This window comes from Ammodytes marinus, assembly GCF_949987685.1.
Source record: "Ammodytes marinus genome assembly, chromosome: 10".
In the NCBI taxonomy this organism is placed as follows: Eukaryota; Metazoa; Chordata; class Actinopteri; order Uranoscopiformes; family Ammodytidae; genus Ammodytes; species Ammodytes marinus.
In genome coordinates, this window is record NC_137214.1 from 9,127,699 (window position 1) to 9,152,239 (window position 24,541).

At 42.4% G+C, this 24,541-nt stretch overlaps 2 protein-coding genes across 2 annotated transcripts; both read right to left on the minus strand.

Moving 5' to 3' along the window:
* Window positions 1-411: 411 nt before the first annotated feature.
* On the minus strand, window positions 412-14,472 carry spon2a (spondin 2a, extracellular matrix protein). Its single transcript, XM_080035354.1, has 6 exons — window positions 14,144-14,472; window positions 10,754-10,982; window positions 7,611-7,831; window positions 2,203-2,394; window positions 1,658-1,829; window positions 412-1,443 (listed from the first exon to the last, which is right to left on the minus strand). The coding sequence occupies exons 2-6, from the start codon at window positions 10,980-10,982 to the stop codon at window positions 1,256-1,258; spliced, it is 1,002 nt and encodes a 333-aa protein (XP_079891480.1). The 5' UTR covers window positions 14,144-14,472; the 3' UTR covers window positions 412-1,255.
* An 8,243-nt stretch (window positions 14,473-22,715) lies between these two features.
* LOC307256416 (uncharacterized protein) lies at window positions 22,716-24,486 on the minus strand. The gene is made up of 4 exons (XM_080035356.1): window positions 24,190-24,486; window positions 23,480-23,518; window positions 23,231-23,362; window positions 22,716-23,075 (listed from the first exon to the last, which is right to left on the minus strand). Exons 1-4 carry the CDS (start codon window positions 24,313-24,315, stop codon window positions 22,977-22,979), a joined length of 396 nt encoding a protein of 131 aa, XP_079891482.1. The 5' UTR covers window positions 24,316-24,486; the 3' UTR covers window positions 22,716-22,976.
* Between the last annotated feature and the right edge of the window lie 55 nt (window positions 24,487-24,541).

Consider the following 24,541-nt stretch of genomic DNA (forward strand, 5'->3'; position numbering starts at 1 on the left):
TGCCATAAACTCTTCATTGCAGTGCAGGCGGAGTCTTTTGAAGCACTGAGCTATCAAGGTTTAGGAAAGAGAACTATTTTGGAACACTTTCATTCAATTTTCATCTGTAAATACGTAGAACAGCAACTTCTATTTTGGTGAATATAAGACATCATAAGCGTTTCATATTGTGATGTTTATAGCTGTGTATTTTTTAATTTTGGCAACGAGTATCTTTGGACCCAAATAAAGAGGTGTCAGTTATGCTCTGGCATACAAAAATAAGTTGACTTCATTACGTATTTCAGGGCTTGTTAAAATCAAGAGCGTTCTTTGGTCTCACAAGAGTTTTAAATTTAGACATTGCATATACATAATAACACACACTTACTGAAAAGCCACACAGGGTTAAAAGTAACACAGCTTTCCAAATGAAAAACACACCTCCATATTTATTCATGAGTTATACAAGATAAGATACATCATACAGTATATACAAAATCTCCACATTAAAATATCAAAAGAGATCAAATAATACAAATATTTATTGCTATAAAAACCAGTCTATTATAAAATAGGACAGCTTTTTAAGTCTGACTCTAAGCCTCAAGTCAACTATCAGGTGTTTTTTTGTGAAAGGTGATATTTATATACCGGGGCATGGGGTTATTTTGAAAGAGCTTCATGTGCCAAGCGTATAGGTTACCTATGTAAACTAATGCCTCCATGCCTGCAAAACTATGCAGTATGTGCAAGGGCCTATGTGTGCGGGATTCCGTGTACACATGTATGTCCGTGTAAGATTGTGTGCATGGGATTTGTGACTGTAGTTTTCCACTACCACTGCACAGATTAAATGTATATGTTGATGACAATATAAAAAATCATACCACAAATCCCAAGGTCTTTTAAGGGAAACATTTGTCATGCATCACCCTCCCTGTTTTTTCCATTCTGCATCTACAACATTTTTTACAAATCACTTTTTTTCTGAACACATTCAAAGTGTTATCTCAAAAATTAATATCTCTCCAGACCTTTGCTACACTCAGAATTCAGTTTCCTTTTATTGCTGTTAACATACTCCCAGAGGAGTGCACACTCTAACACAAATAGGCTGTCTGCAGAGGTAAAGCAGCAAGTCTTGGCAAACATACATATCCTTTGCATTGTCGTGGTAATGCTAAAGATGCAGCAACATGTCTCAGTCCAGCAGTAATGACATGAGAGTCCCGGCTTTGAATACTGCAGTGTCTGTGTTTGTGCGTCCTGTGGATTACTGCGGTCTCATACAGCTGTGTGGTACGCATTCAGTCTGCTCCTCCAGTTCAGGGCAGGGGACGCCAGCATTGGCCGGCCGCAAGAGGATGTAGCGTGTGCGGTGGCGGACTCCACCTCTGGAGCAGGGACCCAGGCACAAGCCCCAGGACGACCAGAGAGACACTTCACAGTCCAGTGGGGTTGCTGAAAAAGGGATAAAAGAATACAGTGTGTGTGTGTGTGTGAGTACAGAAAGAACGACAAATAGTTTGGAAGTAGAAATCAAGACATAAAATTCAGTTCTGCAACTATGACCATATTATTACTTTCATTTTGCGCAAATCAATGAAATAGCATCACAAATGCTTGAACCTCCTATAGGTTAAATGTTTGGGTACCACTGATCTTGTGGCCTTACCTGAGAAGTGCCGGAAATTGATAGAGTTTGGCAGAATGTGATTGGACATTGGTGTGTGACGGTCAGATGATCTGGTCTGTTGAATGATCCTAACGCTGGCAATAGGAGGAAGCTCATTTAGGCGTGGATAGTAGAAAGAGTTGGCCGGATGGTTCGGCATCTGTGATGTGATCTGAACGAGTCAGCAAAGAATAGAATTCATCAGGAGAGCCAGCAGATTCTCAACAAAAGTTCGAATGAACAATAGCCCACTTTCAAATAGGTGTTGGGGAAGGATTGATGTTCTATTATGTAAGAGAGGCCCTTTTAACTCAAATAACCTCATGCCAGGCGTGGGTGCCGCCAAGCAGTCATTTAAGTGGAGACAGCTTAGAATGACGTGCCATTTCCATGCTGCTGACCTATTTTAAGAAAAAGACGAGGGCCGTCCACCTTGCTTTGTCTAAATGTGGAATAAGTGCCCAAATGAGTGAAGGAATGACTCATATGACATATAAAACAATTGTGGTTTTTCCACTTTGCAAAGAAATATCGCAATAGCTCACCTTAGTGATGTTTTCTCGGGGGTTGGTGGGGAAGTTAGGAGAGGAGAAAGTGAATCCACTGTCTGTCCCCGCATCATAAGGCTGGAGGTCAACGCTCACTTCCTGTTTCCATCGGCCTCCCTCGCAAAGGTTTATGCTGTCTGCCCCAACGAACCAGTCAGGGCTAGGGATCATCTTCACCATCAGGGACAGCTGTCAATCAGAGAGAATAAGAAGTCAGTTCAAACATTATCCTGCAAAAGATTAATTTAGTTTACTGTTAAGACAGACTACACAGCAAATACGTCGGTGTTAAATGGTGGGTGTTGGTGTTAAATATAGAGTGTTGGTGTTGTATTAACACCGCTGGGGGACAAAATGACACTGCTTGTAATTTTTTTGAGAAGATTAAGTTGTCAAATCTGGGTGTTGTTTACATCGTCGTTAAATTTGGTCATGACGTAGATACTAGCCACGCCTACAAATCATTCTCCTTCTCTTTGGGGCGGCAGTGGCGAAGTGGGTAGGGCGTTCGCCTCTGGAGTGCAGGGTCGGAGGTTCGATCCCCCGTCTCCCCGCCACATGTCGAAGTGTCCCTGGGCAAGACACTGAACCCCAAATTGCTCCCGATAGTTAGCTTAGTTAGCTTAGCACCCTAGTGCTAAACCTACCCTGCGTGGTAGCTGCTGCTATCGGTGTATGAATGTGTGTGTGACTGGGTGAATGTGTACAAAAACAATGTAAAGCGCTTTGAGTCTGTGATAAACGGAGATATAGCGCTATACAAGTCCTTTTACCATTTACCATACCAACCGCCATTTTCTTTCATATCTGGAGCTGACATTGGAAGATAACTTTGAGAAAGTAAGTAGATTTTTCAATTTTAACAATGAGAAGTGTTAGATTAACAAAAAATGAGTGTTACCTGTTTAACATTTTTAAAAGTGTTACTTTAACACTGTTGAGTGTGGACACATATAGACACTTTGCTGGTGTTAAATTTTACACCCTGGGTGTTAAATTAACACTCACGAATTTGCTGTGTATGCAAAGAGCAATATAAATGCATCATTAGCATAAAAACAAAAATACACAAATGTACTCTCATGTGAATATTAAAGTTACTTGATAAGTTATTTATCAATCAATTATTTAAGTCATACATTTCAACACATGACCTTCCTGTTGTTTGTGTTTAGTGCTTATTATCAAATGTCAGAAAGCTAAATTGAAGATAGATTGCCCCTTGTAAATATATTGGAGCGCCTTGGTTGCTTATTGGTTACAGCGCATGCAACACAATCGCAACTTTGCCAATTTGACCTTAATATCCTTTGTGCAGGCATGAAATGGAAAAATGCATACAATTATTTTTTACAAAATCTTTTATTCATTTATTTATATATTTTTTGGTTTTCACCATATTTGACAGTATGAGAGTGAAAGAGTTCAAATGGGGAATGACAAGTCGGACCGGCCTGGGCTGGAATCGAACCTGGGTCCGCTGCGATACGGCTTGAAATGATACATGCTCTACCCACTGCACCACGCGAAAGCCCCATTATACAAATATTTACCGTGAGAAGTGCATTCTCAAATGACCTGGATGCCGATACAAAAACGTACAACTATATCAATCAAATACAGTTAAAGGAATAATAGTAAAATAGCCAGGACAATAAAACCGTTAAGCATTACATCACACATAACATATGCTGGGATGTCAGGATTTATGCACGTTGTAAGTTATCCTGACTTATATTCTTAGACTGGGAACTTCATGTGTGCGCATGCATGCACCCAACTCAGTTTCCTGTGCAGGGTTAGACCCTGTCTCCTGTGTGATGGATGTTTCCTGAGAGCTGGTGACCTCATACAGGAAGTGGCCTGGGGGTCAGAACACGCTGGGGTGGCAGACGCCCAGAAAACAGCTCATTTGAAGAAAAAAACAAAACGCCTCCTCACTTACGGCCCAGCACTGGAGGACCTGGGCTGAGGAGCAAAGGCTCGGGGTAGGGTGGGTGGGCTTGGACGACTTTCGGGTGGCTAGGGAGAGGGATGACCTGGAGTTGGATAGAGTGCTGGAATAGACATCAAACCAGTGCACCATGGCAGAGCAGACCACTCTGGATGGGAGGCAGGTAATGTCAGCATGACACACGGGGTCTGTTTTCTTGCCTGTGACGCACGGCAAGAAACCAAATCAGAAGCAGCTCTGTTTCTTTTTAGAATCCTCCACTGATCCACTTCTTCCTTCCTTCCTTCCTTCCTTTCCTCCCGCCTCTTCTAGCTTTACTCCCTAATCTTGTCCCTTTCAACCTCCTCACATAAAGCGCTTTTTCCAAGAAAGGCCCGTCCTGCTATATCCATCGGGCCACTCAGCAAGGATGTATATACTCAGGGGTATCCCTCGTCACTGGCATGATGGCCGTTTGCAATATTCAGGTCAGGAAGTTTCTCGAGAGCACAGACGGTATACCAAAAAGCTCCTATAATCCCTTTCACGTTTTTCTCTACGCACAAAATTGCCGACAGAGCCCCAGGGAGAAAGAGTTGCCCCAGAAAACATGCAACTCATTTTAGTAGCGCAAGCACCTTAATGTGCAGTAGTTGTTCTCCCATTTTTCTGCAGGGAGCCACTGATCTAACAAAAACATTGAATCTCTAATAATAATACCAGGTGGATCCTAAATGGCACTTGTTTGTCTGTTTTTCGAATTACACATGTTACTGCAAAAGGCTCATGAATATGGAGATAGGAATTGTTTTTTGCGGGATTTTTTGGGGCATTGCGTATGATTGCTATGATTTGTGGGGAAAAGAAAAAGGATGGGATTTATGTATGAGTGTGCTCAGGGGAGACAGAAAAGCAGAATAACAGATAAAGCTGTCAACATATTCACATCGTTCAGTGTGTCGGTGTTACGTTCAACACAAACACACACTACACATGCCGTGCTTTTTTTTATGTCCACTGATCTAAAAACAGACGGACCCGTTTAAAAGCGGCCGCATACATCATGTATCTAGAGACGACGTAATGTTAAGCTGCTGTCCATGACGACTACCTACCAGCGATGCCCCTCCGACAGGGCTGTTTATGAATCCTAAGAGCCCTCGGCTTCATGCAGTGGAATAACCAATAAACAAATGTAGGTCACCAGACTTTCAGGCAGGCACCCACCTATTTCTTAAAACTCTAGTAAAAAATCTTCCCTTTCCCTTTCACCTCTTTCAATCTCATTCCTCAGCTACATATGCTTTACATATAAATTAGTATTTTAGTTAACACTGTGAATAGTATGACACATTTTTTTCCACAGTGCCATACATCATTCCTACCACAACTCCTTTGCCTTTGTTTTAGCCCTAGGCCTTACATATAACCAAAGCCTTCAAAAAAAAGAGAAGTACATCCATGACCCTCGCTCCCAACTCACTTATTTCAATGACAGAGGTAGGCTACCCTGTAGTCCAGCGACGAGCAAAGTTGTACCATAGTTGGACATTGAGCCTGCAGCCCCCAACATACACCCACGTTTATCAGCCCATTTGTCATCCTTGTATACAGTATGTGGTAATATTTGGCTGCAATAGTCTAATTTTGATGGATCAAATGGGTCCAATGGGTCCCAGGCATTGTTTTCCTTCTGCGCTGCAGTAGAGGGATGGTATCACAAAGGGGGAATGGGAAGCTAAAAATATCCTTGCAAATTATCCAAAAATCCACTTGATTTGGCTCAATCAGATAGCTGGAGTCTCATATAGCCTAAGCTACCGCCAAACGTTAGATCGCGATTTTGCCCCCAAACAAGGACTGTGGATTTTGTTTTCCATCAAACACAGGTAGGGGTCACTTCAAGGCCTATATGGTGAGAAAGAAAGATGACTGCAGCTATTAACTCTCTTAGTATAGGCTGACATGTGATGTGATCATGTAAGAATATTTTATAAAGGTAGAATTAATAAAATGTTAACCTTTAGCCTTAAAAAAAATAGCTGGACCTTTGGGGTATACTGTTTTGTTTATTTGACGAGAATAAGACGACAAAATCGATAGCAACAAAATTTGGTTGAACGGCTCTTTCCAGTGAAGAAACCCCAGCTTCAAGCAGCTATAAATCCCAAAGTTTATAAATGATGAGTTGCTTTTCGAGGTTACAGTTATGTCACGGGATAACAACAAGACTTCATCCAGGATGTGACTTCACCTAGCAAAATAAAAGGTCCAGAAAGTAAGCACCCTTAACACATCAACAAATTGTTATTTTTACTTAGTTTTTGCTAATATTAAAGAAATGAGTAGTTAAATCTATTCTTGTTTGGTAACCGTCAGACAAAGCCAGGCTAGCTGTTTTTCATGTTAAGCTAAGCTAACCAGCTGCCGGCTCTACAGACATGACTCTCGCCAAAAAAAGTATATATAGGTTAAACATGTTTCTTAAATTGTCAACTTCATCCTCCAGGGCCCTTCGTCCTGAGCTGACAGAGTTCAGTAGGACAGGCAGCAGACAGTGCAGACCGCGCAGGATGGAAGTGGGCGTTTGTGGCCACGGCGCTTAAGCACTTGGGCTAAACATAGTGTGATTGGATAGTGGAAAGAAGTGGTGAAGTGTTTGGTCGGAGTGGACAGACGACTTTGTGTGGAGGCCCCGGGTCACCATGACTGAATGGACTCAGTCAAACGGAAGGTTTGTGTGACTTACTTAATTTGAGGGGTGAGAGACATTAAAATGTTAGCTAGTAAGCTACACTGTAACATACAGGTCCAGTAAGCGGAATGGTCAGTTTAGCTAACTTCCTGTCCCTGACTGCAGTTAGCAGTCCCCTCCCTCGTCCCCACGTCACCACATTAATGCACTGCGGTCTTCAAGCAGCGAGTTATCTAGCAGCATCTCAGATAAGTAAGTGTGATGAAACATGATAAAAACCATCATAACCGACATTGGGAAGGATTTTTACCTGCTCCGCCATTGTAGGCGCATAAACATTCACCGATCTGTCGCTACTTCACCTTCAAGGCAGAAGTTAAAAGCTAGTAAACGTTGACATCTTTAGACTCTTGACACTATCTAATTCAGAAACCTGAAGGTAATAAAGTGAAGTGTATTTGGCTAAACAAGCTAGCAACTTTTTAGTGCTCATTACTACACTAGCCATTGCTGAGCGCGAGGCTAGTCAGAAGCCACTGAAACGTCAGCTGGAGGCAACGCAAGGTTGAGATTGTACGGTCAACTAAGTAGATATTTCAACCCCCTGAACTGTTATTTTTACTTATTTTGGGGTTAGGGTAACCCATCTTTCATATTATTTTGAGGGGGACTAATTTACCTCTACTAAATATTGATGGGGACATATGCTCTGAACCTATAAGTCTGAGCATGTTTTTGCTTTTGTGCGGCTTCTACTTCAGTTTAATTCGTGCCTACCAGTGAGCTCCTGGGCTGCATGAGTAACTCAGTTGAGCTGTGCCCGATGCCGGTAGGGATTCCCGCCGTTCTGTACATAGCGCCGACCGCACGCCTCTTCCTGGCCTCTTTGCCTGCCTTCATCAGCTCCACCGTCACCCCTAGTTCAGAGAAGTTCTGCACCCCTGCACTGGCGGGAGCGCCCTCCTCCCACAGCCGAAAATGGTGATTATGGCTGACCGCTAAAGGGGGGAAAAGAAACACAAGAAAGCGGAGAAGACAGGAGTAAGATGTTTATTCGCTGGAATGCATATCAATGTCAATGAAGTACCACAGACCCTCGGCCAGACGGTGAGATCATTTCCACCGTGGAGCCATGTATGTATTTCTACCGCTGCCTCCTACTTCCTGAAATTAAAGAGATAATGCTGAAGGAATTGCCCACATGTCTCTGGCACTATTAAACGGTTATAGTTACATCCATTCCTTTCTCCATCTATCACTGATAAAACCACAGCACAGGCTGGAGCTGCCAGAAGATATAGGTCAAGATCTCAGAGTCAGCAGCCAGACAGAGGACAAACTATTTTGAAAGCCTTTATTGATTTTTTTGCATACCATTCGGGCCAACAGAACCATTTGCTTCACATTCTCCTATTTAGTTCCTGTAATCTAGGAAATCTGCTGAGAATCAAGGGACGGATTTAGGCTAAGCACTTTGTACCACAGGTTCTGGAGCTGCGTATTGAAACCACACAGCCACCGGCCTGGGCCAGTGGTTTTAGGGGCAGAGTAAGGTTAGCCAGAAACATACTGACGAATGCTCTGATGGCTCTGCCTTAGCTCACTTTTCAGAGCGTGTCCGGGCACACATACACAAGCGTGCATTTACACTTAAACACTCTTGACTCACGTATTAACACACACACACACACACACACACACACACACACACACACACACACACACACACGCCGCACCGAGCCACATACACAACCTGACCAGCACACTTCACACACTATCTTGTTTCTCCCCAAACTGCCATTACTCGTGCACTTAATTGCATTTCCATTCTAACAAATTTCCCACAAGCGTCAAGACCTTGAAACTCGATAGTGCATCACGTTTAAGCCCCACCAAGTAAAAGCCCACTTCCTGCCCTTCCTAAATTGCTCTTGTTTTTTTCTTTGACCGTGTCAGACTCCATTCCCTCTTCCCTCTGACAGTGTCCTTGGTCCCTTGCCCCTCCACAACAAAACAATTGCAGACCCCCAAACTCCTTTGACAGGTTATGCTTTTCTTTGCGCTATGTTTCCAATTTTCTTTTTTTGTCCCCTACCTGTAGACTGTCAGCCCTTGTGTTTTTCTTTTCTTGTGACAAAGCCCATTACTTGCCCCCAGCCCACCCGTTCACCATTACCTAGGGACCATGGAAGCCATTACTTGTGTTTCCGAATCGCCTGTGCCTGTCTCTACAGGCACTTTTTTCACTACATTGTAACAGCCATACTCTACTCAACTTTATTTGGGTTTTCCACTATGAAAAGTACCTGGAACCTGGATACCTTTTTTGTACCTACTCCGTCGAGGTTCCGAAACTGTAGGTACCAGGTACTAAACGGTGACTGGTCAGAAAGGTCATCAAAGGTCAGCACCCTATCCTGCACAACAAACCACCAAGCTACTGTTGCCGCCGCAGTATTTGAGCTCGCTGTCCGCTGTTTTTTCTACTTTATTGTCAAATTTGCATCGTGGACAACCGTGTCTCAACGTGGTGACCGACGAGAAAATACCTAGCGAGCTGGACACGGCCACACTTAGTGAAAGTCTACCAGAAACTCTCGGAACAGATGGCGGTGCACACAAGCATGTTGGTTACATGTTTAAAAAATAATAAAACAATAGCGATGTGTTTTCTTTTTAGCATGAATTTGGTGAGTGGCAAAGGACCAAACTTTTCACCCAAAGACAAAATATACAAATAATCGCCCTAATGAAGACCGAGTAGAAACGCATAGAGTGCCTAACTTAAGCCTCCAACAAATGATGACCAGCTACACAGAGGCGTTGCTATCATGGGTAATCTTTTGTAATGGAAAACCACTTCCAGAAAAGTAGGCGATACCAAAGGCGAATAAAGTTTAGAAAAGTCGGTACCATGTAATGGAAAAGTGCCATATATGGAGTAAGGAGGCCATCATCCTCTGGCAAGCTAGCAGGGCACCGGTGGGAGAGCTGGAAACCAGACAAAGCCACGGCTGCCACAGACAGTGATGCACAAGAGCAGTCGAACACACACACACACACACACGTACATGAACACACATGTACAAACATCTGCCATCCATCCCATGCTCCATGGCTCCGGGGGCCAAAAAGTGGGGCCTGAGTCGCTTTCTCCTGGCTCCAAAGGTAAGCGGTCTGACCTCACTACACCTCAGCAATCATCACCCACCTTCACTGTCCCTGTAAAAGCTCTACTCCAGCTCCTTACCACCAACACTATGGTTAATTCTTGTACATTTAGGAAAGTGTGGAGGATTGAGATGATGAAATAGAGAAATATAAAAGATATAGTCAGACAGAAGTCAGAGAAACAATGGGGGCGCCCTTTGCTCAGTTGGTAGGGCGTCCCCCCGGCCTTGGCCAGCAGCGGACCCGGGTTCGATTCCAGCCCGCGGTCGTTCTCTGCATGTCACTCCCCTCTCTGCCCCATTTCAACTCTGTCTCTACACTATCAATAAAACATAAAAATGCCAAAAAAAAAAGTCAGAGAAACAAAGGAGAACCCCCATCTGGTAGCATTTAGACTGCCTTTCTTATTGCTCTCTGCCGTTTGCTGCTTTGCTCATTAGCATCTCTCACCCCTGTGAATGTGCTCTGACCCATGAGCAAGAGATCTGCGTTTAGGTAAAGCTATGTCTGACTCAGTGTCCCTTTCATCTCGCTGTCATCACCACACCTGTCGCCTATTAAAAACTAAAACTAAACATTTGACAAAGGGAGAGGAACTTATAAACCCTGACTCATCTGTGATGTTGCAAGTATGAAGTAATAATCAAAATTCACTGAATGATTAGGCTTTATAGCTAGCTCAACTTTGCTATCCAAAAATGGCTGCTATTCTATAGACCACTTGCTTTGTCTATTGCAGTCTTTCTCACCTATGAGTTTGGACCACTGTGCAGGGGGCCGGAACAGTGGATACTGCTTGGGAAAGGCCTGGGGGCTCCAGTGACCTGTAAAGACCAGGATGTAGGAAGCAGGACCCTTGGCTGTGCATTCTGTCCCATTGAGTGGTCGCAAAGGTCCAGCAAAACTGAAGCAAAGCCTCAGAAGTACAACGAGGAGCGGCTGAAGCCAACCCCAGGTCAGGTGCTCTGATGACATCATCTAAAGGAAATGGGAGAAATGAAAAATGGTTGTGTGAGTATTCCTTGCCCATGGTAGAGATGTATCAGGTTTGCTTACGGCTGAGTTCCCTGCACAAGAAACACAAATAATGATGATTGTGAAAAATCGTTGCTCCCATTCTTGAGTTTCCTGGAATACCATTAAATGTGTGGCCCATTTTGAAACCAGAGGTGCTTTGGCGCGTCATTTTTGCCCATCAGCAAGCGAAGGAACCTTTAGGAAACCAAACCCAGACAATCATGGAAAATCAGCATAAGGGGGAAGGTTCCACATCCATCCCATTTTATCTTAAAACAACACTTATTGAACCCATTGACCCTGGTGCCTTCTATTAAAAAATAAAACCCTCCTTTTCCCCCCGGGCTGGGCCGAGTATGTGTTGGTCCACAGCCAATCTGTGGCTACGCCACAAAACATTCATCACTGTCAATGTCATGTCTACAGAAGCTGGATGAAAATAAAAGGACAGAGGTTATGACACCTCCGAGGATAGATGAAAAATCCTGTCTGCTCCGCTGCTCTACTGACCTCAGCGACTGACCATCCACTGACCGCTGGCTGATGATTCAGTCAAACCCACTGTGTCTCTATTAAGAGAGGTGGAGAGGGGAGGATGACATGTGCATGACTTTGAGCCTGACAATTCATTATGCATGGCTGATGAGTTGCTGTCAGTGGGTGCTTGAAGAGGCTTTGTAAATCAAAGCCACAGTGGCAGAATAGCCAACAGCTTGGCAAACTACTCTGTTGCACCAAGTGTGAGAATCTGTTCATGCACATGTATTAATTGACTCCAGACTTGAGTTGTTGTTGTTTTTTCTGTTTTGTTTTTTAATTGCTGCATTAGAATATTCCTGAAAACCCCGAAAACTGTTTGGCATAGTGTGAGACAGTCTTGTTTCTAAAAAGGAATCCCACCAATAATGATGTGATATAGAGTGATATGTCTTTGCGACCTTTGAGATGACAGTGATGGCTGTCATCTCAAAGTGACTTAATGGTAGATTAGCCTTGTGCAGAGTCTCTTTGGGTCACTAACTAAACCTGCAAGCAGCTGCAGAATGCAGACAGTTAAATTTGGGCAAGTCAACCAGCACACACACACACACAGCAACACATTTAAGACTCATGTCCAGCTTCCCATTGTCCCTGAAGTCTATTTCCAGGGGTCAGATAGTATTACTCTGCCACTATAGCTGCAAAACTCTAACTCTTTTCTCACTGCTGCCTTATATGTTACACAGGGTGTTTTATCAATTCCCTGTCACCATTAAATGTGTATCAACCACTGCACAGTTTAACAGCCAGCCATAAAAATAGCTCGCCTACAGAGACACACAGAGCTCAGCTTTGATCTCCATGCTCAGTCATCTGATCATCTCACTGGCTACAACATCGCTGCTCTGCAGGAGTGATGATAAAGCTTCAGGTTCAGATGCTTATGTGTGCAACTGGTTCCAAAAAGTAACTTTTCCCTTTTGGAAAAATGTCCATAATATTTTTTCCAGTGCTTATAATAAGCCGTTTATGACGCCTGTGAGCTCTCCATGCTCGTGTTAATGGAAGTTCACCACCTGGAGCATGAGGTTTTTCACATCAGTGTGTGATCCTCACTGCTACTGTCCCGTAAAGTAGAGAAAAGGAGGTCAGTCCTGTTGCAAAGATTGACCTGTTTTTCTGCCTCTTTTTACACGCACATTTCAGACAAGGACCATCAGCAGGTTTATTTGGAAAACCACAGGTGATGTGGCTGTGATGTGATCTAGGTTGCTATAACAACCTTTAATCTGATGAGCCCTATTCAACACTGAGACTCTGGTTTAGTAGACCCTCCCACCTTCCCTTAAAACGTGTCACTATAACACACTAAAGAGACATTTTTCTTGAATTCCCCACGCTGACACACTGAACTTGGTCAGTCAACATACACAGACCTGCTACCAGCTGATGTCTGCCGCTGCTCCCAAAAACACATACAGTAATAAAAATAGGCAATATGGTACGTAACATTTCATACAGGGGAACACACCTATTTTCAGTTTACACTCTCTGCTCTCATCAGTCAACACAGACAGACACACACAGCAGTTTTGCTGTCAGGCGCAAGACACAATAAAACGCGAGGGATGTGGCGCGGGGCCAAGCGTGGCGGCTGCCGCCCCATGGGCACCTTCACTGTGTAATTACAGCCGCCTCATGCAGAGATAATACACACATCCAGCCCAGCTCATATACACAGGCACGCAGGCATGCACACACAAGCAAAGATTTGTGCACGCAGCAGGAGGTAGGTTCATTTTTAACAAGGGGATGCAGGGGAGGTAAATTGCTGTTTTGGCTCAACATTTTCTCAAAAATCTTTTGTTAGGGGAGTGGGGTTGGCAGTGGTGGAATCACTTTGTGATCTGATGATTGCACATTGTGCTCTCCGCTCAGACAGAGAGAAAGCTAAGGAGGACATGCTGAGTTTGGATTGCCTGAAGTAATTTACTAAAAAATACATTTTGTTTGCAGTCGAAAGACAGAGATGGATTGACAGTGCAAGTTTACACCTTTATAATGTATATACATTGTACCAATGAAGGTGAGGCATCCAAAGATCTACATGTTAAAAAATACTGCAGATGAAGTTGTGTGAATTCAGTACCGATTAATTTGTGAAAAAAACATCCATTTCAAAAGATGCTATTCAAAAGAGACATCTGGACACATTTGTCTAGCAAGAAAGCAAACAGGGCATAAACTCATCAGTGTAAAACACATTTACATTGACCTTTTCTCACTTTTTTGATGCTATACCTCCGCTCCAACACATAACCCACAACACTGACAGCTGCTTGTTGTTACTTTGGAAGATGATGCATAAAACTGTTTTAAAACGTACAGCGTACAATAATAACACAACAATAATAATATTTTACTGAAGCAACAATTTGGATGTATTCTTGCAGCCTTGTCTCTGAGTATTTTACCTTGTTTTTTAGATTGCATGTGTTAACTCATATCTTTTCAATGTAAAAAAAAAGAGCCCACTGATTCTCATATGGCATTAACAAAAAGAAGAAAAATCATACATGTTTGCATTCGTACTCTCTGGCTCCTGTGTGGAGAATGAATGGGGTCTGAGTATGTTTCCTTACCTGTGCTGGCTCAGTCGGACTGTGGAAGAGAGAAGCTGCGGCAGAATCACAGTCACAGTTGGGACCTCAGTGAGGATACAGCAAAACTTGCTCACACACACACACACACACACACACACTCCCTCACTCCACCCTTTCGCTTTCTGGTGCAGCCTTATCAACCTTTATCCCTCTATCCTCTGTCTCTATCTCTCTCTCTCCTCCCTTCTCCCTCTCACGGTGTCTCCTCATATTACCCTTCAGTCTCTCTCCCTCTCTCTCATTTTCTCTCGCATTCTCCTCCCCCTACCTTTCCTTGTATGGAAAGGCAGTTAACAGCCTCCCTCCTCTCCTCCGCTGTCCCTCTATCCCTCTCCGCTCTCTTTTCTCTTTCTAGTCCTCCAGCGCCTGTGTAAACTCAGCAACCAACTTGCTGACAAGGTAATCAACACCACATTGGCCTCTCCTTTACCACTCAGCATTGTGTATTTTCTTACCCTCTGTTCTTCACTGCACACTATCAAGACATGAGAGGTGTAACTGTGTACTGTATTGGTTGCTGAATAATGGGGCAGTAAAATAGAAGGTAAACAAAGGCAAATAAAAAAGGGCTTAAGCGCAGAAATGCAACCCGGGTAACAGACAGAGTGGAGTCTGGTCAGAGGCACAGGCCTTTTATTTTCTGCCGTTCATTTACTGATTGAGATTCAAAGGGTTTTTTAAATGTTTGCCGTCATTTTTTTCTCCTCCTCCCCTTTCAAATCTGCCCTGTGGTAAATCCAGCTGTGAGGAACCCCTTTTCCTTGGGTCAGTGTGTGTGTGTGTGTGTGTGTGTGTGTGTGTGTGTGTGTGTGTGTGTGTGTGTGTGTGTGTGTGTGTTAGAGACGTGTGGTCACCAGTTCCCACAGCTGGTACACACATGGACAAGCAGGGAGGTTTGTGTTACCGGCCGCCACTCACTTATCAACATGTCAGAGCTCAGACTATATTCAAGGCGGGGTGTACACATGTGCAAGTGAGTGTTCAATCTCGAACTCTTGTTACTTCCCTGGTAACCTCGGCTATGACGCAAACAAAGCTGTCAGCCTATTTGTCATCGAAACAATATACTTTACACACACACACACACACACACACACACACACACACACACACACACACACACACACACACACACACACACACACACACACACACACACACACACACACACACACACACACACACACACACACACACACACACACACACACACACACACACACACACACACACAATGGTCAGCGTTGTGATCTAAATGTGGCTCAGGCACATGCTGTAGTCCTTAGGTCAGCACCATCAACACAATCTACATGGCTATAACACCAGCTGGACCCAAAAGACAACTCTGCGGTTGGACAACTGCAGATCTTTGAAGCGCGTAAGCCACGTCACTGCGTGGCTCGCCTGAGAACTTTCCGGGAATGAGGGGAGACGAAGAGGAGCAGCCAGAGGAAGAGGAGGAGGCCGGTAGGGTTAGAGGTGGATCAGTTCACAATGTGAACCTTGTGGCTCACACTCATAAACAATCAAATAAACAACTATAGACTCCGCCCAGTTGTTTCTTGCTGTCTTCCCAAACAGTTACCCAGTCCTCTTATCTATCTACTGTATATCGATCTATCTATCTATCTGTATATATTTGTCTAGATCTGTCTACATACCTATCACCTACCTGCACCAACCCATCCAAGGCTCAAATGTAGGCAGTTTTCCTTAAAATCTTAACTGTTTGTTGAACTCAAAATTCTAAAATCTTGTGAAGAGAGTGGCCTTGAAATGATGGGTTTTCCCAACTTTTTCATTTTTACAGTCTTTCTATCGATCTACCATCACTGTTTACATTTGTACATTTTGCTCATGCACAACTGCACACGTTCTCAGATTTGCACTGTTCCGTTTTATTCTAAATTGTATATTTTATATTGTTGCTGCTTTTTTCTGTTCTACTTGTATATTGGATGTTTTTTATTTCTTGGCAATTATTCTGTGGAAAACAAAGGAAGAATTTCATTGCATGATTGAGAACATGTTCTTTTTGTGCATATGACAATAAACACTTTGAATCTTGAATCAATCAATTTATCTCTATCTATCTATCTATCTATCTATCTATCTATCTATCTATCTATCTATCTATCTATCTATCTATCTATCTATCTATCTATCTGTCTGTCTATCTATCTATCTATCTATCTATCTATCTATCTATCTATCTATCTATCTATCTATCTATCTATCTATCCTGTGTCTGCAGATGCAAGTTAAAAGTGGCTCACAGGAAAAACCCAGACAGTCCACTGATTACTGACAGTGAGCTTAGCATCCAGATTGATGTGAAACGTCACTGACACTCAATTACACAAGTGTTCATATGACCACACAAAACCATTCAGAATGTGAACCCATGTTGAACACGTAGGGCAAACGACTTTTTAAGCACATGGGCCTCATGTGCGGGAATGGATGATTATTTTGATTACTCTCACACAGACACACACACACACACACACACACACACACACACACACACACGCACACACACACACACACACACACATACATACACACACACTCATACACAACCAGAGTTTCAAGTTTAACCACAATCCGCAGCACACACAATCAAGAGCTAGCATTAGGATATCAGATACAGCAGCAGAATAACTGCAGGTTGCCTGACTGACGCAAATCTCAGAGATAACTGAAAGTTTTCCTCTTGCCAATCACCTGCCCACGTCACTGTTACAAGAGCCAAGTACGGTGAAGCAACGAGAGTAAACCATGTGCTAATGACAGAGCGCTAGGCTAAACTATAGCTCCAGCTTCACCACCGCAAAACCCACCAGACCCCAAAGAAAGATTAATAAATACCAGGAAAGAGCAGCACTGGGAACAGATGGAAAGTATTGACTGTGTACAGTGCTCAAATGTAATGTAATGGCAGAAGGAGAAATAAACAGAGAATGCAGTTTAGAATGTGTGGTGGGTTAGATCTTCTGATATTTCCAAGGGTGAGGTTGGTGTATTCAATATTTTTCTTATCGTCAGAAAATCCCATGAAAAGACCCAAAACCAATCTCTCAACATGTACTGACGCCTCTCTACCTGTCTGGGGAACTCAGCTCAAAGCCCATTTGTATATACTGAAGTCTAGGATGGCAGCACTGTGAAGCTGTATATAGTGTACAGCTAAGGCTAAGCCATTTGTTTTGCATATAAGGGCATTTGGTCATAAAACCAAGTTACAGTAATTTAAACTTTGACCTCATGATAACGCTCGATGGGGTTTCAATTGTATCCAATATATTTTGCGATATTTCAGTTTGGACCAAAGTGGTGGACCAATCATCTCAAGGTGCTTTCAAACTGGCAAGGCTCTGTGCTGGTTCGAGATCTCAAACTTAACTTTGAAGCAGCCGGTGTGTTCAGGTCTATAATAGAATTGGTGCAGTACCTGAAAAATTTGTTTCTCTGCTCAAACCAAATAATTGTTATTTTTTCTTACGAACCGTGCCATCATGAATGTCTAAGCTGTGAAGATGAGAAGAAGAAGAAGGCAGCTACTATGTCCAAGGCAGCAGAAAAGGAAAACACTTATCAATGGTCTGCCAAAGAAACCTAATGCTTGGTGTCAATTTTTGGGCATCAACCAACTTCCAGGAGAAGTTAAACTGCAAAACTTAGAACAGTGTATGGTTCAAGGACTATCTTAAGCTATGGATGAATAGACATTTAGTGCTCGTTTACAGCACCGGGACAATATATATACAAACAGTATATTTTAAGATTATTTGTTGGCATTTTTTCTTTATTAGACAGATTTAGAGAGACAGAGTTTAAATGGGTCGAACCCGGGTCTGCTGCGAGGCCTGAGCCTCTAGGGGGATGCTCTTACCAACAATATACACAATTTCGGATTGACTTAAAATATGCATTCATTGGTATGTAAGAACATGTCACTCAGTACGATGGTGTGGCCCATTAATGTTTTCTTTCTGTATTTGGTCAACAATGGAGCTTTGTGCCACTGACGAATGAGCCACATCAGGCCTTGAATTCACAGTCATTCATGTTTAGTGGGATCAATACATTATTGGGTTTGGTCTTGTCTTTCAATTTGATGACATGACAATGAGAAAACAGCTGCTGGTCACTTTAGTATCTCTTAAAAAGGCAATACAAATCTGGTGCATTCTGACAGTGATCCAACTTTTGAGTCATCCAGTGGCTGGAATAATATTTAATCCTTTCAAAGGTAAATATTTATCATCCAGCTTTGGGGTTGGCACAAAGATCCCTCCAAGTGGGATAGGTCATCTGTCTGGAGACTCATTCATCACGCCGACATGTACGCACAAGCATGCACATTTACTGACTTTCTTGCTCGGAAACAACCTTCCCAACAAGGCTAAAAACTATCTTTAGTGTTCCCATCTCTGAACCGCAGTTAAATCATCTCGCATGACTTTTGACCCACTAGAAGTCTTTTTTGTGACCCACCAAACTAAGGCCAGTTGAAGTAAGAAGGAGGACCCATCTCACGGAGCATTTCACTGAAGGTGCTGACCCAGCAGTCGAAGCGTTTCTTATTTTACTGGTTTGACCAGTTTGCACCCAGATCTGGAGAAGTCTGTGAAGTCTCTCTGTCCTCCTCCTCCTCCTCCTCTTGAACTAAACAAACAAATTAAAAAAACCTGGCTGCCCAGCATGGGAGCTGACAGGGCTAATATATGGGGCTGGGTGAGGTGAGGTGGATGATGCTCGGCTGCATTTTGTTGCAGTGGGACGCAAAGCGTGTTTGAAGTGTGTGTGTTAGCCGGGTCTGTTAAAATACTGCTCACATCCTGGGCCTCCTTCAAATACACACTACACGCTGTTATGTAATATGCCTTCACCTCACTTAGACAGAAAGTGGCGGCACAGTATGGCACACTGTGGTTATTTGCCTCCACTTTCAAGTATCCATAATGACAAACATGTAAAGATAAAAAAAAATACTTTTGCACAATCTTTTGGACAGCTCGGCGATCCACCATATTAGCTTAAATATATGGACAGCTATTCGATTGACTGCGGTTTAGTACAAACATTCATGGTCTCCAGAGGATGTATCCTACTGACTTTGGTGACCCACAGTCTGTTCCCATAGCACCACAATGAGGTTCACTCAAGGTGTTTGTGGAAATGGCTCAGCATCTGTTGAGAGGGATTGCCTTGCCATGAGATTTATGAAATCATGTTCCCGTAGGATTAATTGCGCTAACTTGCTAGGTTGAAACATTGATGCTACGAGGAGACACAAATCTGTTGTAGCATTAGCAAATCAGTAAAATCAAAAGCTTCAAGAAAACATTCCACCTATAAGAGCTCAGAAATAGACTGATATGGTTTTTGCCAAAGTAGCTAATTAAAGGTGAAGTAAGCGATTTATTTATGTTAATATAAGTATTAAATCGCTCTTTATTCATACAGTGATCACTTACATAGTGTGGGCGTTTCATAAAGCCGATCTCTCAGTCAGCTGCTCTGCATGTAATCGGCAAATAAACTTTTCGGGGATCCCGAAATTAATATCCAATCACAAGAGAGAACGCTACAAACCGACACCTGTCTCACTCATGGTCTCACTGCCAATACACGCCAGAGCACAGATGGGTGAATGTTTATGCGCCTACAATGGCGGAGCAGGTAAAAATCCTTCCCAATGTCTGTTTTGATGGCTTTTATCATGTTTTATCACACTTACTTATTTGAGATGGTGCTAGATAACTCGCTGTTTGAAGACCGCAGTGCATTAATGGGGGACGAGGGAGGGAACTGCTAACTGCAGTCACTGACAGGAAGTTAGCTAAACTGACCATTCCGCTTACTGAACCTTTAATTGCACTGTTTTTGTGTGTAATGCTAGGATCATGCCGCTAGGTATCGTGTATAATTAATTTGCATTTTTCAAAACAGACTTACTAGAACTAGATAGAACTCGCTGTGGTTGGGGCTTGCTTACAAGCAAATTGAGAGTGTTCTTAACAGCCGTTAGCCATTCTGTGCTACTGTAGAAACATTGTGATGCAACATGGCTGCCTCCGCTCATAAGAAGAAATAAAAGGCTGATAATACATTAATTAAAACATACTTATGATTATTATGTTCCATTTCTACCAAATCTTTTCTGAAAATGCCAACAAAAATTCTACCAACTGTACCTTTAAAGACCCAATATTACTGTCAAAAAAAGATATTGGGGCTTGATTTATCAAGAATATTTCACACCCTTCACCGTTACCCTACAGCAAAGATACATCATGCACCTTTCCCTTATCCCGTGGTACAAATCAAGGTTTCCCGTTAACCCCTTTGTTAGGGTTTTTCCTGCAAATTTTGCACCACCTCTGCATTCCACCCTAAATCTGATGGATGGCGTCATGGAAAAATAACACCCATCAGATATCTGTTGGGTGTTTGAGGTCATCGAAAAAAATTTATTTTCTCATGACATCACCCATCAAATTTTCACCCATCAGATTTTGGTTTGGTGTTTGACGTCATAGAGAAAATATTATTTTTTCATTACGACACCCTTAAGATTTCGAAAAATAATATTATGTTTCCATGACCTGTCAGATTTCAGTAAGGATGCCCTTTGCTTTGTGCTCCAGCGGTTAAGTCATTGGCCATCGTAACAAGAGCATACACATGCGTCTTTGGGAATAGGGTTGAGTAGCTGGACTACATCATCTCCTTATATGCAGATGACATAATATTCTCAATTTATCATCAACCGCTTATCCGGGGTTGGGTCGCAACAGTTCTTAATATTATTTTGTCTTTGTCCCTGTCAGCTCTAAAGGAGTTCCGATATACCTATAATTTAGATAATAGGATATATATATATATATATATATATATATATATATATATATATATATATATATATATATATATATATTGAGTAGATAAGCAAAAAGGATGAGCAGTTATCTAACTTTCCTTCTCAATTAGAAAAGCAACTGCACAACCTTTAAATAACTTTTCATTTCTCAGAACATTTGAACATTTAGGAAATTACAAACGAGGGGGTATTGAAAGGAAAGTCATCCAGAATCCAGAATAAAACTAAAATCACAATATATTATAAATTATCAACAAGGAGGTTTGAATCCTTCAAAATTCAAGGAGCTGACCAGTAACTGCCCCTGCTCTTAGTGCGCTTTTGTAAATCTTTATTCAAACCCGTTTATATAATCGGTCTGCTAATGAGAATTGCACACATGCCCTAAGGTCAAACAAGGTTCATTTGAGCGGCACAGGTGTACCTCTGGTTTGACCTTAGAGCATAAATTAAGCACTTTTAATTTTTTACCATAAGGGCACCCTAGTGCCACATGAAGGGGCACCCTGATGGTACCATTCCATGCTTAATATTTATATAGGTCATATCAGAGGTTCATTTGTGCAGCTGTATGTATGTGTGTTACCAGCCAAAATTAACATTCAGCCAAATGTCTGGGGGCTGTCAGCACACACTGGCCTCCCAATCCCAGTTTGGCCCCATGTCTTTTCACAGAGTATGTGCCTCTGCCCCTTAGACAGTCTGTGCACACCACCGGGATTCGGACATCTGTTTCACAGACTGTGAATGAGAGTCGGGTTGAAAAAGGCCCAATCCTTCTTGTACAACGGCCGTCAGAAGTTTTGCAGTTGGACATCATTCTTCCAATCTAAACAACTATTAGACTCACACGAACAGTAAATCACGGCAATGTGCAGTTTGAAACAAGGGAGCCCACAAGACATCTGTAGTCATCTCATCTCTGCTTGAGGCTACATCAGCAGCAACAAGGATGGCACGCCAGAATCTCTGCCCAGTGCTCCAGTTGCATTGTGGGTGTTGAAGGCGCTAGCTTTTGACAAGAGGTCTGTTTGGGGAGAAAAATCTCTTTCTGTTGTGTTGTGATCCTTTTTCTGAAACACACTATTTGTTCAAGCGACTGACAAAGCAAAAAGTTGCTTTGTACCATATATCTAGGGCTGAAAAACAAAGCTGCTTATGAAAACTAAACATCTTGTAGTCCATAACCACAATGGACCATCTCTAACTCTCCATGACTACATTGCAGCCTTACTCGTGAGGGTGCAAGCCTCCTAAAGGTGCCTCAAGTGAGAGGACGACAGCTTTCAGTTCCTTCACTCCACTTAAGAGTGCAGGCTCCTGGTTATGGGCATGTGGTAGCAATTTTGGGGCTGAAAATACCACTCCGTCCTGTGCCCTGTGCGTCTACACTGAAGCCCCCTTTCCCGTACACCCAACCTGGCCTGCCCACTCGTAAAAGCTGCGCCTATTCTGGCACTTGCATAACCCCTCGTTGACATAAAAAAGGGCTGACAAACTGGCAGTAAACTCTTTTGTTTTAAAAATATTATTTTTTTTATTTTGGCTTCCAAATAATGTAACATTGACTCTTTAAACAAAGCCTTGTATCAATGAAGGGTTTACAAACACTTCGAACAGATTAGTGAATGAGTTCATTTGACAACAGCAGCACAATATCTTTTAAATTAAAGAATGTTTTCTTTGTTCACATTGTGAATATTAGTTTTGCGCCATCCAGACAGCTGGATACCTCATATAGAAATGTCTGTATAAAAAAGAATAAATAAATAGTCAAATAAATAGAGATATAAATTAAATAAATAAATATATTGACATTTCTGGAAGATATAAAAATCAGAATTAGAATAAAAATATGTGTATAAAAGCTGGTCTGTAACAATGGTGCCTGCCCTTCGTAAAACAGAGAACAGGTGAGAATATTCATCTCTTCGGATGGTTGTTGAGTCTCCTGAGGAACTGAGCGTACGGCTTAAACAGTTGACTGTCTTTGGGCTTTGTCTTCAGGCATCTGGTGTCATTCTGGAGAAAGCACAGTGTGTGTGTGTGTGTGTGTGAGAGAGAGAGAGAGAGTTTAAAATTAGGACTCTTAATTATCATAGTCACTAATGATGTAAGCAAGTAAAAGGTAAACAGTATGAAATCCCACATCCACAGTCATGCTTGTGTTGGCTAACCTCCTCATGTTGACCCAGAGCCTTCAGGTTGGCCTTAAGTTGTTGGAGGATGTCCTTGTCATCTACCTGTAGTACCGTCACATTGGTCAGAAGGGGCTTGAGCTCCCTGACAAACACTCCCAGACAGAAAGGCTGAATTGGGACAAAAAAACAGACAGGGCCCAGTAAGGCTATTGCAAATGAAACCAGAAAAAAAAGCAAAACATTGGAGTCTAGACCATTAAGAGTGGTTAAATGATGCCAACGTACTGCATTATTAATCATATTCCTCGTCGGCAGTCTCACTGGCTATGGGGGAAAGAAAGTGTATTCAAGTCAAGGCACTGTTTTTTAATCTTTTTATAAAATTGGAATTTTATGATGTCAACATTCATTGAAGGGTTTCAGAGCAGAACCAGTAGTCTGAGGTGTGAAAAGCCACAGAATGCGAAAAGTTTTTTATTTTCTTCAACTATACAATTGACAAGACAAACATGACCTGGCACACATAAACATACATGCATGAAAGTACCTAACTTTTACTATTACTTAAGAAATCATATATTTGCCAAAACGAATATCTAATAATTCATCGTATGGCAGGACATCATACAAGTGTTTAAAGGAATACGGAACCGGTGTTCTATCATTATAAAATCGCAATTATAATATAATGAATTAGGTTTTTCTTCCCTCTGTCTTTCCTCAGTCTTCCCTTTTCCCAGCTGTCCTATTAATCCTAACCCTACATTTTTACTAGTGTGATGTCACACTAGTAAAATGTAAGGTTTGACAGTGAGACCATAAACACTCTTTCTGCCTTTTCTCAGGCTAGGATGAACCGATTTAAAAATGTTTTGCACATTTATACTACAGAGGATCTCAAGAGTTCAATACACCTTCATACTACCACCGGTGAAGTAGGTCTTTAAGGGAACAAGGTGTGATATCGTATCATTATATTAGCATTAGCTACTTACAGATGTGATGTTGACTCTGCTGTTCAAATGATCCAGTCTCCTTATCATCTCCCCGTTGAGTGTTGTGTTGATCTCAACACATTGGCACAGGTGCAACAGGTCCATGGCAAACATGAGCTTCATCATACTGAAAAACCTTGTCTATTGTCTCCGCCTTCACAGCCACTCCGAGAAGCCTAAAGCTTGAGATCTGCCATAACCACAATCCATCTCTAACTCTCCATGACTACATTGCAGCCTTACTTGTGAGGGTGCAAGCCTCCTAAAGGTGCCTCAAGTGAGAGGACGACAGCTTTCAGTTCCTTCACTCCACTTAAGAGTGCAGGCTCCTGGTTATGAGCATGTGGTAGCA

Excerpts from the sequence above, each read along its gene's own strand:
- spon2a (XM_080035354.1), bottom strand. The coding sequence starts at position 10,982 with ATGATGTCATCAGAGCACCTGACCTGGGGTTGGCTTCAGCCGCTCCTC. Across the intron at positions 7,832-10,753 it reads ACAGTGGTCCAAACTCATAG|CGGTCAGCCATAATCACCAT; the intron begins GTGAGAAAGACT and ends TCCCCCCTTTAG. Across the intron at positions 1,830-2,202 it reads CCCGAGAAAACATCACTAAG|ATCACATCACAGATGCCGAA; the intron begins GTGAGCTATTGC and ends TGACTCGTTCAG.
- LOC307256416 (XM_080035356.1), bottom strand. The coding sequence starts at position 24,315 with ATGATGAAGCTCATGTTTGCCATGGACCTGTTGCACCTGTGCCAATGT. Across the intron at positions 23,363-23,479 it reads GGAATATGATTAATAATGCA|CCTTTCTGTCTGGGAGTGTT; the intron begins GTACGTTGGCAT and ends GTCCCAATTCAG. Across the intron at positions 23,076-23,230 it reads CTCTGGGTCAACATGAGGAG|AATGACACCAGATGCCTGAA; the intron begins GTTAGCCAACAC and ends TGCTTTCTCCAG.